This window comes from Amphiura filiformis, chromosome 18 (assembly GCF_039555335.1).
Source record: "Amphiura filiformis chromosome 18, Afil_fr2py, whole genome shotgun sequence".
NCBI classification, from domain to species: Eukaryota; Metazoa; Echinodermata; class Ophiuroidea; order Amphilepidida; family Amphiuridae; genus Amphiura; species Amphiura filiformis.
The window spans coordinates 16,658,055-16,674,068 of NC_092645.1; the positions used below are offsets into that span (position 1 = coordinate 16,658,055).

At 38.0% G+C, this 16,014-nt stretch overlaps 1 protein-coding gene across 1 annotated transcript in view; it reads left to right on the forward strand.

Annotated features, from left to right (window-relative positions):
• The first annotated feature begins 3,468 nt into the window (after positions 1-3,468).
• The window catches only part of LOC140139937 (uncharacterized), a 29,666-nt gene continuing 17,120 nt past the window's right edge, over positions 3,469-16,014 (forward strand). Inside the window, exon 1 of the mRNA XM_072161719.1 lies at positions 3,469-3,664. Within this exon, the coding sequence (XP_072017820.1) occupies positions 3,610-3,664 (55 nt within the window). The 5' untranslated portion in view covers positions 3,469-3,609. The remainder of the gene's footprint in view (positions 3,665-16,014) is intronic.

The following is a 16,014-nucleotide window of genomic DNA, read 5'->3' on the forward strand; positions in this document are numbered from 1 at the left end:
CTTCAGTGAAAGCATGAAAAACATAACACAGTCGGATTATAACATAGATAATGTGGACTAAATTTAATGAGATACACATACTTTAGGAAGCGGTGAGCGAGTATGAAAAAAGCACCTGTTGATCAAACTTGGAATGAACTGCATTGATGCGCGCATTGTGTAATCGTTAATTTCTTCGCAACCAGTCAAACGAATCAAGTAAAATTTTGGTATGTGATGCACAATAAAATAGGTAATGCGTTAAATTTTAAATTGTTTGATTTTAATGTCTATTTCTCGACTTACGTTCAATTTTATTCACTCGGTAATATTTTCTGGGACACCCTGTATACAGGACCAACGCAATATAAAATTGATAGTTTTGGTGAAATTTCGAGTTCAAAGCGCACGGCCAATTTTCAAAGCGCACGCTAACGACTATAATATCTGTTCAACACGTATTTTCAAGTGTATGAGACCACATCTGGTTTCTTGAGAAAAATTCATTTACGGGAGATATTCATCATTTTCGAACCCAGTATCCGAAGATTTTCAAAATCAAAATCGTGCATAGCAATTCACGTGTATTCATTTTAATGTCTCTGCTGCACCAAATAATTATTAGCCAGGCGATGTCGGTGTGGGGGGGGCAAAATAAAAATTTTGGGGCACAGACGAAAAAAAACGCAGTTGTATCATACAATACATAGAGACTGTATGTCTTCGAGCTTCCCGAAAAGGGCCTTATTGGGATGATGTGCGCGCGTAGCGAGAAAAAAATGGTAGGCCCTATTTTACACTATTTTCGCCCATTATCCAGCTAAAAAGGGCTTTATTGTTAAATGTGCGCGCGTAGCGCGGAAAATTTTGTATTTTACACTATTTTGGCCCTGAATTTTGCTAGAAAAAGGCTCCTTGCCCTTTTTCTTTTCCTTTGCCCTCCTGATTTTCTCTTTCATTTTTTGTCAGAGGGGCACTTTTTCTTTCATTTTTTTGTTTTTTGGCACTCAATCCATTTAGAGCAATGGGGACGAATGTCACAATGCGCAGAGATAGTATTTATTCGACCATCCGCATCAGGGAGTATTGTCCAGCAAAATATTTGCCAGTATGCCTAATTTGTGTGAACTCAGCCTGATCGAATGAGCGTATTTCGTATAGCGAATAGCGAGTATGTCAGTTTACCCATTTTCTTCGTCTTATCAAATGCTTGTAACTTTACTTCTTGAGGTCACATTGCATTCAATGAGGTGTCATAATGTGCATAATTAGATATTGCATCTATTAAAAAAATGAATTTGCCCACATATGGTTTAGGTTTTTAAAATTTGGACGGTATACGCTGCACTAAAATCGAACACGCGCGATTCCCACTATACTATACTATACGCAGGTATACGGCCTTTTCGAATAGCTCTTATGTGACCCGGTACTATGAAATTACCTTGCTCGATTTAATCTATACGCGTGCACCTGCAAAGCGTGCATCGTATACTCGAATAGTATACTTCTATGCAATCGTAGCCTTATGTGACCCGGTACTATGAAATTGCCTTGCTCGATTGAACTATATACGCGTGCACCTGTAAAACGTGCACCATATACCCGAATAGTATACTTCTACGTGAACGCAGCCTTAGGCGACTTCTATTCTAGAAGGTCTAAACTTTGAATATTTATTTAGTTATTTATTTATTTATTGTGCTAATGGGTCTGAGAATGGGTCTGAGAAGGTGTAGGCCTATATGCCTATTATAAAACTACACATTTATTTCAATTTGTTATTTCGTTTTGTTTATAGAATACAAACTCAGTCAAACTGAAAAAACTGTGAAACAAAAGAACTTTTGTACAAGAAACTATAATCAGGTTACAGAAAACAATTCTTGTAAAGTCACTCATAGATTTTGTCAAGCAAATGCTGATATTCTTGGGAAGGAATGCTGGTATTAAACAAAACTCAAGGTACATTGTAAACCAGTTGAAATAAAAACGAAATCCATAATTTTTAAGTTTAGGAAAAAATAATGCTCAGAATAATGTTATGCATAAAACGTAATCGCGCCATATAATTTCGTGTAACAAAAACTGGTGGACCATCATCACCTATAGAACCTATCCAATAACCGGAACGGTATAACAATTGAAATGGCAGGACAGATTGGTGGACAGATTGTTTTGCTAAATCGGATAGGGTCTATGCCCTAAGTTGAGAATGGTCCGTCCCACTCGATTTGTAAAAAGGTCGTGAACCCTTTCGGTGGACCCAAGTAACTGCCTAAAATGAGGCAAAATTCAAAAGAAATGGGGTTTTATATTGAACTTTGGAATTTGTATAAATATATAAAGTATAAATCACGTTAGGTCTAAGGCTGTGCTAACACTTTTCTTTGATGACTATGGCCACAATTTGTTATTTTTTCAAATATCTTAAAAATTCAAGAATCTAAGCTAATTGAACAGACAGTAGTAGAATTTGGAAGACCTAGGCCTATGCATACCCTACGCGAATCAACTTTCAAACTTTCCTCAGGAATAATAGACAAAGGGATAGGCATCCTAGTCTGCTGCCCTCTTTCGAAATATGTATCCTAGGTCTCACAATAGGCGGATTAGCGGCCATTTTGTCTTCGACATTACGTGTCCTTATATTTTAGTACACAAATATATAAGTTAACAGGTTTACTATTTTAAAATTATATTTTGAGTATACAATATATTCTGTGAGTAAATAGATCAAATGACGATGATTGTTTAGGTATTATACGCTTGATAGAATTAAACTGTTTGACCAGCTAGTATTCTCCTCCGCCGTCAGTGTGATTCCAGTCACTCCACGTACCGTGTTGCGAAGGTGAAGGAGTCTAAAGCTGTATTGACGAACACGCATGCGTTAAAAATATGTAGCCTAGGTCGAACAATAGCGTGACGTAGTTTCCGGCATTGTTCCTATGCACTTTCACCCTCCTGCTTTCCTCTTTGAAAAATGTATACCGGTCTGTAGGACATGGCCAGGACTACTTTTGAAGCTCATTCATTGCACATCTGTAAAGAAATGTCCTTGAGCACGAGAAATAGGGAATTAACAAAAAGCAAGCCTCCGAATCTCTGTGTGAAAGTTATGGAGCGTAAACTCTCTCATTTGCACAACAAGGAACCACTTTCATCAGAGCCAACGCCCTTTATCACTATTATCAATTTAGTCATGGAAATAGAGGCCCTGCATCATTTCATCGATTGGCTCCAAACAAAGGATTTGAACCGGTGTCCTTCACCGTAGTTATGGCGGAGTGCAGTCCATTCAATCCAATGTTGTCATCAACCTATTTGATCGTAGTGCAGGGTTATGTGTGTGAGACGAACTGTCACGGTAGATTGCAATCATGCTTTTGTTGAATGCATTTGAGTGGTCCGCCATATTTACGGGATGATACGTCACATGCAAGGCCTCTATGGTTTAGTTGATTGCCGGCAGTTTACTACATATTCTCGATATTCTTGACAGGGCACAGTTGGGCACAGACTAATTATTTGCATAGCAGTCGGACTCCTTGGTCCCAACACAGTAGTCCCAACATTTAACTCTGTGCAGTGTCATCAACCTGGTGGCATTCGAGACTGGAATTCGAGATGGAGGGACATATAGTGTTCGCAGTAGCCACAGTGACAGTCCTGTTTTTTACAGGTAGGCCTATGTAGTATAATAATTTATTTCAAACTTACTCAATAAGTCTCAACCCCGGGGTCTCAACTTCGCATTTTCTCACCGATAGCTTTACAATCGAGGCTTGAGTCCATTGCTAGTACTGGAAATCAATGAAACTTGAAAGCATGACACGTGCCGTGTAAAGCAATGGAATTTCGGAAGTAGCCATCCCAGGCTAAACAGCAGGGGCGTAGCCAGCTTTCTTAGTCGGGGCATGGAGGTAGTAGCGGGGCACACCGACATCGCCTGGCTAATAATTACTTTGTCAGCAGAGATACTAAAATAAATACCCGGATCGATACACGTGAATTTGCTATGCACGAGTTTGATATGAGAAAAAAATCTTTGGATACCGGTGTAGAAAATGATGAATATCTCCCGTAAATGATTTCGTATAAAGAAACCAGATGTGGTTCCTTGCATATGAATATATATTTTGAACAGATATGATAGTCGTTGGCTTGCGTCTTGAGACAGTAGCTTGCGTCTTGAGTCAAAAACTGACAATATTTCTGATTTATATGTGCCGAATTATATAGCGCAGTGTATAGGCCAATCGTGGAAGTAGTCTAAAAGAATATGACCTATGGTGTACTTTTATATGCTCGACTGACACACAGCGAGGTCAGTCACCGAGCTAATCGGGGCTATTGTCGGTAGCCTTAGTAAGATGTCCTTCGGCCTATTATGCGACTCAAAACTAGTAAACAGGTCGATACAAAATGGCCAATTTTGGCGGTGGATTTAACCTACCATGGTGCACCCGACGAATTCTTTATACTGGGACGATGTGGTCGCGTAGCTCGCCAAAATTTGTATTTTACACTATTTTCGCCAATGATCTGGATGAAAAGGGCTTGTTTTATTTTGACAATGTAAAGGTTGTCCTGAATTTTGTGACGTTTTCTCCAGTTAATGGCTGCCTAGTTGAATCGCAGAGCGGTATTGTGGACATAAAAGATTGGCGTGCCCGGGGGGGCTTTGGGTGCTGAAGCCCCCCGCACTTTGGGTGACAGCGATGCTGAAAATGGGGGTCTTAACAACCCTACATATACGCATCACCTCCAAAGTTGGAGTGCCCCCCGGGGTAGAAAACCTGGGTTTTTCTGAGAACAATACAAACGCGTAATCTTTTCATGACTTCAGTAACGCGACCTCGATGGCCATCATTTCTATTCACCATGTCCATTGAAGTGAGAGAGAATTGAATAGATGCGTGTACGTCAGAACAGAAATTAACACAATAGAAATTAGCATCTCGTGAATGCGCTTCAAATCTTTAGAAATAATAAAAACTAGACTTAGCTGTGGTCTAACCCACGAACACAGCCGTGTTATAACCCCTATATGACCTTTGACCCCAAAATATATGAAAACGCCCATAGACATTGGCTAATGTCAATGCATGGGTGCACGTGGCACCACTTTGCTATGTTACTTGTGGCAGAAGGGGAATTTTGAAGGTTTTTCGTCTCAGACCGGAAGTGACCCCTTAATGACATTTGACCCCAAATAAAAAAATACCACACATGAATTGGGTAACCACAATTCATGTGTGAACATACCGTTACTGTCCTATGTTTTTCTTAGCAAATAAAATATGTTGAAGGTTTTTCGTTTTATACCGGAAGTGACCCCTTAATGACCTTTGACCTCAAACAAAAAAAATACCATATATACATAAGGTAAACATAATTCATGTGTGCACATACCGTCACTCTCCTATGTTTTTCTTAGCTTATAAAATTTTTTGAAGGAATTTGGCTTTATACCGGAAGTGACCCCTTAATGACCTTTGACCTCAAATCTGTGTATGATTCATAGCCACTGGGTAATAGCAATGCATGTGTGCAAGTTGCGTCACCGTCCTATGTAATTTGTGGAAGAAGTAGCATTTTGAAGGTATTTCGTTTTATACCGGAAGTGAACCCTTAATGACCTTTGACCTCAAACAGAAAAATACCACATATACATTAGGTTAGCATAATTCATATGTACACATACCGTCACTCTCCTATGTTTTTCTTACCTAATAAAAATTTTTGAAGGAATTTGTTTTTTTACCGGAAGTGACCCCTTAACGACCTTTGACCTCAAATCTGTGTATGATTTATAGACGCTGGGTAATAACAATGCATGTGTGCAAGTGGCGTTACTGTCCTGAGAAAATTATAGGAGAAGTAGCATTTTGAGTTGAAATCACATTTTTGACCCCTGTGACCCCTCCGTGACATTTGACCCCACGAATTTCATATCATATGTAGGGGCATGGTCAGTGATGATAATGACCAAGTTAGGTCAAAATCGATGCATGCGTGTAAATGCTAGAGCAAATGTAATGGTCGGCAGAAGAAGAAGAAGAAGAAACTAGACTTAGCTGTGGTCTAAGACCACGAACACAGCCGTGTTGTGACCCCTTAAGGACCTTTGACCCCAAAATCTACGAAAAACCCATAAGCATTGGCTTGTGTCAATGCATGTGTGCACAAAGTATCACTCTGCCATGTTATTTGTGACAGAAGGGACATTTTGAATGTTTTTCGTCTTGGACCGGAAGTGATCCCTTAATGACCTTTGACCCCAATCAAAAAAATACCTCATATACATTAGGTAAATATAATTCATGTGTGCACATACCGTCATCCTCCTATGTTTTTCTTAGCTAATAAATTTTTTTGAAGGAATTTGGTTTTATACCGGAAGTGACCCCTTAATGACCTTTGACCTCAAATCTGTTTATGATTCATAGACACTGGGTAATAACAATGTATGTGTGCAAGTTGCTTCACCGTCATGCGTAATTTGTGGGAGAAGTAGCATTTTGAAGCTATTTCGTTTTATACCGGAAGTGACCCCTTTATGACCTTTCACCCCAAATAAAAAAATACCACATATACATTAGGTTAACATAATTCATGTGTGCACATATCGTCACTCTCCTATGTTTTTCTTTGCCAATAAAAATTTTTGAAGGAATTTGGTTTTATACCGGAAGTGACCCCTTAATGACCTTTGACCACAATTCTGTGTATGATTTATAGGCACTGGGTAATAACAATGCATGTGTGCAAGTGGCGTTACTTTCCTGCGAAATTTGTGGGAGAAGTAGCATTTTGAGTTGAAATCACACGTTTTTGACCTCTGTGACCCCTACGTGACCTTTGACCCCACAAGTTTCATGTGACATGTAGGGGCATGGTCAGTGATGATTGTGACCAAGTTAGGTCAAAATCGGTGTACGGATGTCAGTGCTAGAGCAATAGTAAAGGTCGACAGAAGAAAGAACTAGACTTAGCTGTGGTCTAAGACCACGAACACAGCCGTGTTGTGACCCCTTAATGACCTTTGACCCCGAAATCTACGAAAACCCCACAGGCATTGCCTTAAGTCAATGCATGTGTACACATAGTATCACTCTGTCATGTTATTTGTGACAGAAGGGACATTTTGAATGTTTTTTGGTCTTGGACCGGAAGTGATCCCTTAATGACCATTGACCCCAAATAGAAAAATATCACATATACATTAGGTAAACATAATTCATGTGTGCACATACCGTCACTCTCCTATGTTTTTCTTAGCTAATACAAATTTTTGAAGGAATTTGGTTTTATACCGGAAGTGACCCCTTAATGACCTTTGACCTCAAACAAAAAAATACCACATATACATTAGGTAAACATAATTTATGTGTGCACATACCGTCACTCTCCTATGTTTTTCTTAGCTTATAAAATTGTTTGAAGGAATTTCGTTTTATACCGGAAGTGACCCCTTAATGACCTTTGACTCAAACAAAAAATACCACATATACATTAGGTGTAACATAATTCATGTGTGCACATACCGTCACTCTCCTATGTTTTTCTTAGCTAATACAAATTTTTGAAGGAATTTGGTTTTATACCGGAAGTGACCCCTTAATGACCTTTGACCTCAAACAAAAAAATACCACATATACATTAGGTAAACATAATTTATGTGTGCACATACCGTCACTCTCCTATGTTTTTCTTAGCTAATAAAATTTTTTGAAGGAATTTGGTTTTATACCGGAAGTGACCCCTTAATGACCTTTGACCTCAAATCTGTGTATGACTCATAGACACTGTGTAATAGCAATGCATGTGCGCAAGTTGCATCACCGTCCTACGTAATTTGTGGGAGAAGTAGCATTTTGAAGCTATTTTGTTTTATACCGGAAGTGACCCCTTAATGACCTTTGACCTCAAACAAAAAATACCACATATACATAAGGTAAACATAATTCATGTGTGAACATACCGTCACTCTCCTATGTTTTTCTTAGTTTATAAAAATTTTTGAAGGAATTTGGTTTTATACCGGAAATGACCCCTTAATGACCTTTGACCTCAAATCTGTGTATGATTCATAGACACTGGGTAATAGCAATGCATATGTGCAAGTTGCGTCACCGTCCTATGTAATTTGTGGGAGAAGTAGCATTTTGAAGCTATTTCGTTTTATACCGGAAGTGACCCCTTAATGACCTTTGACCTCAAATAAAAAATACCACATATACATTAGGAAATATAATTCATGTGTGCACATACCGTCACTCTCCTATGTTTTTCTTAGCTAATAAAAATTTTTGAAGGAAATTGGTTTTATACCGGAAGTGACCCCTTAATGACCTTTGACCTCAAATCTGTGTATGATTTATAAACACTGGGTAATAACAATGCATGTGTGCAAGTGGCGTTACTGTCCTACGAAATTTGTGGGAGAAGTAGCATTTTGAGTTGAAATCACGTTTTTGACCCCTGTGACCCCTACGTGACCTTTGACCCCACGAAATTCATGTGACATGTAGGGGCCTGGTCAATGATCATTGTGACCAAGTTAGGTCAAAATCGATGTAAGCATGTGAGTGCTAGAGCAAATGTAATGGTCGACAGAAGAAAGAAGAAGAAAGAACGGCCGGTCGGAGAGAAGACACAGCCGTGACTAACGTCAACGGCTGTGTAACTAGACTTAGCTGTGGTCTAACCCACGAACACAGCCGTGTTATAACCCCTAATGACCTTTGCCCCCAAAATATATGAAAACGCCCATAGACATTGGCTAATGTCAATGCATGGGTGCATGTGGCACCACTTTGCTATGTTACTTGTGGCAGAAGAGGCATTTTGAAGGTTTTTCGTCTCAGACCGGAAGTGACCCCTTAATGACATTTGACCCCAAATAAAAAAATACCACATATGAATTGGGTAATGAACATACCGTTACTGTCTTATGTTTTTCTTATCAAATAAAAAAAATTGAAGGTTTTTCGTTTTATACCGGAAGTGACCCCTTAATGACATTTGACCTCAAACAAAAAAATACCACATATGGTCGAATCCAACCAAAAGTGTCCACGGGCCAAAAATAAAAGTCCGAAATAAAAATGTCTCCACAATTTTTTCCTTTTGCCCATTGATTGATGACATATTGGCCTTATAGGAACCAAAAGTGCCATTACTAATCTTGAAAAATAAATCCAGGACGTGTGATAGTAAATGTGATATCAAAACCCAATGTTACCTACGAATACCACTAGGATGCTTTCACTATCGCAATACTAATCAACCTAAAACAAATGGAATATTCCCATTAACGCTTTTTTCGTGTAATGTAGACCACAGGGTGTCAGGAAAATGCTAACTCAACCAGAAAATATTTGTTTTATTTTTATAACGCGATCAATATGATCTTAGTCAATTTATGCTAGTTTATTTTTGAAAATGAAGTTTAGGTCAGTTTCTGTATTTTATTTATCAAATGAGTATGAATCAATTTACACATTGTATAAGAACGAGTATGATATATGTTTTCAAGAATATTAGGAATTATACGCATACACCTAACGCTTTATACAATGAAAAGGTGAAGAAACCCGGGTATTCGTAGGTAACATGAGCAATTTAACAATATCTATATTGAGTTTATAGGTTTAAATTTTGCTATTATGGTAATGAATTAATAAAATGGTAGTTTTTAGACCTCTTTCAGATGGTACGTCCAAATGAATAAATGCTATTACCTTAGATCAAAATTTTTTTGATGCTTTTAGCCAGATTTTGACCACTTCATTTTGATATACAAGTAGTTACTCAGCAATTTTACATAATAAATAATTGTTGAATAAATCCGTATATGGGTAATAATAGTGTCCTGGGGTACCGCTTAAAGTTTTTGACAATTAATTTCCATTGGTAGGGACACTTCATTACACATGTCATGTATTATGCTGTATTCGTAAGTAACATTTCAGTATTTGTAGGTAAGAATTAGACTTTTGGTGGATATCGCAATCAAAACTTCATTTTATAAAGCACTTTGAATGTATTATTTTCTTTATGTGCGTTTATTGATACTTTAGACCCTATCATGTATTAATAATGTCGGTTCACAGCGGTTGAAAAAGGATTGAAGTAAGAAACAAAGGCACTAAAGTGACTTTAATTTGCTTAATTGCACACAAATCGCTTAAAACCGTTATTACAGACTTGTGAAGTCCATCTTGGAGTCAGTTACGTCTTGTGGCCTTTCGTTTGAGGGCAACTACAATTAGCTTTATACCAGGGTCCATCAATGTGTTGTCTAGATCATGAGACAATGAGAACAGTCGTTTTTCCATGGTATTCGTAGGTAACCTTAGCGAAAACGTCAAAAGTTACCTTCGAATAAATCAATTTGGACACAAATTACTCAGAAACCAGAAGGTCGGTAAACATTTAAAATGAAGCACACATGACAGTTGACAAATCCAAGTATTTATCCCTTCTAATCTTCTTTGACACTGATTTTTCTTTCAAATGAGCAGACCGTCGTCTATTTCAGTACATATTTTTCACCAATTAAGCCGTATTCAGTTTTGCATGGTGGGCATGCATGTGAATTCGCAACTTGCATTGACATTTGATTTGATAGCAAACATACAGGCCTTCGTTATGTACCAATATAGGCATTGGCATGAATGGCGGTGTTTCACAATACTGTCATGATGTCAAAGTGTATTCGTAGGTAACATTCGGTTACCGAAATTTACCTACGAATACTTGCTTTTATTGTTGACATCTCAGAAATATTTAAACGCAGGTTATTGAAACTTAGTAGAAATAAAGAGTGTATTACCCTGCACCTATTGCTTAACTATTGTTTACTATTCTCTCACTTTGTGGAAATGGCACAGCTTTTAACATGTATTCGGAGGTAATGCATATTTTTTACCAAATCTACCTTTGTGCCATTTAGAATTTCTGGCAGCTAAACACAATAATAAAGATGTCCGAATGCAATGCATTTCAGTATTGGACATATCAAAGCTTGTATCAATTGCGCATTTATTAGTGATTTCCATTTTTAAAGATATATCTAGTGCTATGAAAAATTGTATTCGTAGGTAATGTAAAAAATACCACTCAAAAAATTATCACAAAAAATTCATAATTATGTACAAATATGTGAAAATTGAACAGGCAATCTTTGAATACACACCTTTCAGGAAATCAATTTAGATTCAATCCAATGACTTCTTTTCATAACTGATTTAGATGTTTTTAAAAATACTCTAAGAAATGTTTTGAAAAAATGGGTAAAAATAGCATGTTTTGGGGTCTCTGTGTCTAAGTTTTTCACAGAAGGGGTCTTATTATATATGGCGCGAAGCGTATGATCAAGGCGAATAAACACAATACAAAAACGAATGCCAATTGATTAATACTTTTAAGTTATGGCCCTGAACATGCCGTGTACACTTTTCGTTGGATTCGACCATATACATAAGGTAAACATAATTCATGTGTGCACATACAGTCACTCTCCTATGTTTTTCTTAGCTTATAAAATTTTTTGAAGGAATTTGGTTTTATACCGGAAGTGACCCCTTAATGACCTTTGACCTCAAATCTGTGTATGATTCATAGACATGGGGTAATAGCAATGCATGTGTGCAAGTTGCGTCACCGTCCTATGTAAATTGTGGGAGAAGTAGCATTTTGAAAGTATTTCGTTTTATACCGGAAGTGACCCCTTAATGACCTTTGACCCCAAATAAAAAAAATACCACATATACATTTGGTTAACATAATTCATGTGTACACACATCGTCACTCTCCTATGTTTTTCTTAGCTAATAAAAATTTTGAAGGAATTTGGTTTTTTACCGGAAGTGACCCCTTAATGACCTTTGACCTCAAATCCCTGTATGATTTATAGACACTGGGTAATAACAATGCATGTATGCAAGTGACGTTACTGTCTTACGAAATTTGTGGAAGAAGTAGCATTTTGAGTTGAAATCACGTTTTTGACCCCTGTGACCCCTACGTGACCTTTGACCCAACGAAATTCATGTGACATATAGGGGCCTGGTTAGTGATGATAGTGACCAAGTTAGGTCAAAATCGATGAATGCATGTAAATGCTAGAGCAAATGTAATGGTCGGCAGAAGAAGAAAGAAGAAAGAAGAAGATCCTGTAAGAAAAAAGACACAGCCGTGACTAACGTCACGGCTGTGTAAGAAGAAAGAAGATCCTGTAAGAAAAAAGACACAGCCGTGACTAACGTCACGGCTGTGTAAGAAGATCCTGTAAGAAAAAAGACACAGCCGTGACGTTAGCTGTGTAAAAACACATTTCGACGGGACACAGTGTCAACAGCCAGTGTTATAAAATATAAACTTAACTAGACTTAGCTGTGGTCTAAGACCACGAACACAGCCGTGTTGTGACCCCTTAATGACCTTTGTCCCCCAAATCTACGGAAACCCCATAGGCATTGGCTTATGTCAATGTATGTGTACACATAGTATAACTCTGCTAAGTTATTTGTGACAGAAGGGATATTTTGAATGTTTTTCGTCTTGGACCGGAAGTGACCCCTTAACGACCTTTTGCCCCAAATAAAAAATACCACATATACATTAGGTAAACATAATTCATATGTACACATACCGTCACTCTCCTATGTTTTTCTTAGCTTATAACATTGTTTGAAGATATTTGGTTTTATACCGGAAGTGGCCACTTAATGACCTTTGACCCCAATCAAAAAAATACCTCATATACATTAGGTAAATATAATTCATGTGTGCACATACCGTCATCCTCCTATGTTTTTCTTAGCTAATAAATTTTTTTGAAGGAATTTGGTTTTATACCGGAAGTAACCCCTTAATGACCTTTGACCTCAAATCTGTGTATGATTTATAGACACTAGGTAATAATAATGTATGTGTGCAAGTTGCGTCACCGTCCTACGTAATTTGTGGGAGAAGTAGCATTTTGAAGGTATTTCGTTTTATACCGGAAGTGACCCCTTAATGACCTTTGACCTCAAATAAAAAAATACCACATATACATTAGGTTGATATAATTAATGTGTGCACATACCGTCACTCTCCTATGTTTTTCTTAGCTAATAAAATTTTTTGAAGGAAATTGGTTTTATACCGGAAGTGACCCCTTAATGACCTTTTACCTCAAATCTGTGTATGATTTATAGACACTGGGTAATAAAAATGCATGTGTGCAAGTGGCGTTACTGTCCTACGAAATTTGTGGGAGAAGTAGCATTTTGAGTTGAAATCACGTTTTTGACCCCTGTGACCCCTACGTGAATTTTGACCCCACGAAATTCATGTGACATGTAGGGGCCTGGTCAGTAATGATAGTGACCAAGTTAGGTTAAAATCGATGAATGTATGTAAATACTAGAGCAAATGTAATGGTCGGCAGAAGAAGAAGAAAGAAAGAAACAAGAAAGAAGATCCTGTAAGAAAGAAGACACAGCCGTGACTAACGTCAACGGCTGTGTAACTAGACTTAGCTGTGGTCTAAGACCACGAACACAGCCGTGCTGTGACCCCTTAATGACCTTTGACCCCAAAATCTATGAACACTCCACAGGCATTGCCTTATGTCAATGCATGTCTGCAAATAGTATCACTCTGTCATTTTATTTGTGACAGAAGGGACATTTTGCATGTTTTTCGTCTTGGACCGGAAGTGACCCCTTAATGACCTTTGACCCCAAATAAAAAACTACCACATATACATTAGGTAAACATAATTCATGTGTGCATATACCGTCACTATCCTATGCTTTTCTTACCTAATAAAAATTTTTGAAGGAATTTGGTTTTAGGCCGGAAGTGACCCCTTAATGACCTTCGACCTTAAATCTGTGTATGATTCATAGATACTGTGTAATAGCAATACATGTGCACAAGTTGCATCACCGTCCTACGTAATTTGTGGGAGAAGTAGCATTTTGAAGCTATTTCGTTTTATACCGGAAGTAACCCCTTAATGACCTTTGACCTCAAACCAAAAAATACCACATATACATACGGTAAACATAATTCATGTGTGCAAATACCGTCACTCTCCTATGTTTTTCTTAGCTTATAAAATTTTTTGAAGGAATTTGGTTTAATACCGGAAATGACCCCTTAATGACCTTTGACCTCAAATCTGTGTATGATTCATAGACACGGGGGGATAACAATGCATGTGTGCAAGTGGCGTTACTGTCCTACGAAATTTGTGGGAGAAGTAGCATTTTGAGTTGAAATCATGTTTTTGACCCCTGTGACCCCTGCGTGACCTTTGACCCCACAAGTTTCATGTGACATGTAGGGGCACGGTCAATGATCATTGTGACCAAGTTAGGTCAAAATCGATGTAAGCATGTGAGTGCTAGAGCAAATATAATGGTCGACAGAAGAAAGAAGAAGAAAGAACTAGACTTAGCTGTGGTCTAAGACCACGAACACAGCCGTGTTGTGACCCCTTACGGACCTTTGCCCCCAAAATCTACGAAAAACCCATAAGCATTGGCTTGTGTCAATGCATGTGTGCACAAAGTATCACTCTGCCATGTTATTTGTGACAGAAGGGACATTTTGAATGTTTTTCATCTTGGACCGGAAGTGACCCCTTAATGACCTTTGACCCCAATCAAAAAAATACCTCATATACATTAGGTAAATATAATTCATGTGTGCACATACCGTCATCCTCCTATGTTTTTCTTAGCTAATAAATTTTTTTGAAGGAATTTGGTTTTATACCGGAAGTGACCCCTTAATGACCTTTGACCTCAAATCTGTTTATGATTCAAAGACACTGGGTAATAACAATGTATGTGTGCAAGTTGCTTCACCGTCCTACGTAATTTGTGGGAGAAGTAGCATTTTGAAGCTATTTCGTTTCATACCGGAAGTGACCCCTTTATGACCTTTCACCCCAAATAAAAAAATACCACATATACATTAGGTTAACATAATTCATGTGTGCACATATCGTCACTCTCCTATGTTTTTCTTTGCCAATAAATTTTTTTGAAGGAATTTGGTTTTATACCGGAAGTGACCCCTTAATGACCTTTGACCTCAATTCTGTGTATGATTTATAGGCACTGGGTAATAACAATGCATGTGTGCAAGTGGCGTTACTTTCCTGCGAAATTTGTGGGAGAAGTAGCATTTTGAGTTGAAATCACGTTTTTGACCTCTGTGACCCCTACGTGACCTTTGACCCCACAAGTTTCATGTGACATGTAGGGGCATGGTCAGTGATGATTGTGACCAAGTTAGGTCAAAATCGGTGTACGGATGTCAGTGCTAGAGCAAATGTAAAGGTCGACAGAAGAAAGAAAGAAAGAAGATCCTGTAAGAAAAAAGACACAGCCGTGACTAACGTCACGGCTGTGTAAAGAACCTGAAAGAAAAAAGACACAGCCGTGACTAACGTCAACGGCTGTGTAATACTCCGTTGGTGAGCGACGCGACGGGCGATTGGTATTTCACCGAACACAAGAAAAGGAGGCCTACCGTAAAATTATGATTGGCTAGAAATCGATAGTAGTACAAACTCAAAATGGAGACATGTATTCAATTCGATTGAATCGATATTCTATTATTGACGCAGATAAAGAAAGTCGATAAATGTACATTGTATTATAGATACAGCACCTGGGTTTTACACGGGTTCCTTTGTATAATTCATTTCTCAAACAGTTGAAAATATCACAATTTTTACTTTGGATTTCAAAATCTTTACTTATAAAATGCAGTTAAAGATATCCACAGCAAACAGCAAGGCCCCGCTAATTAGTGTATTGCTTTTCGAGTTAGTGTACTGGAAACAAAACCTGCGTTTTACCTGAAAACAAATCGAATTTTCTATAATAGTAACACCATATGTGGTACTGATCATGCGCAAATCGTAGAATAGAAACTAAGCGGCAGGCTCTATGGCAGGGCTATGGTATCTCATATCATGTAAATGGTATGCTTAGCCTGAGTCGCTCGGCCTAT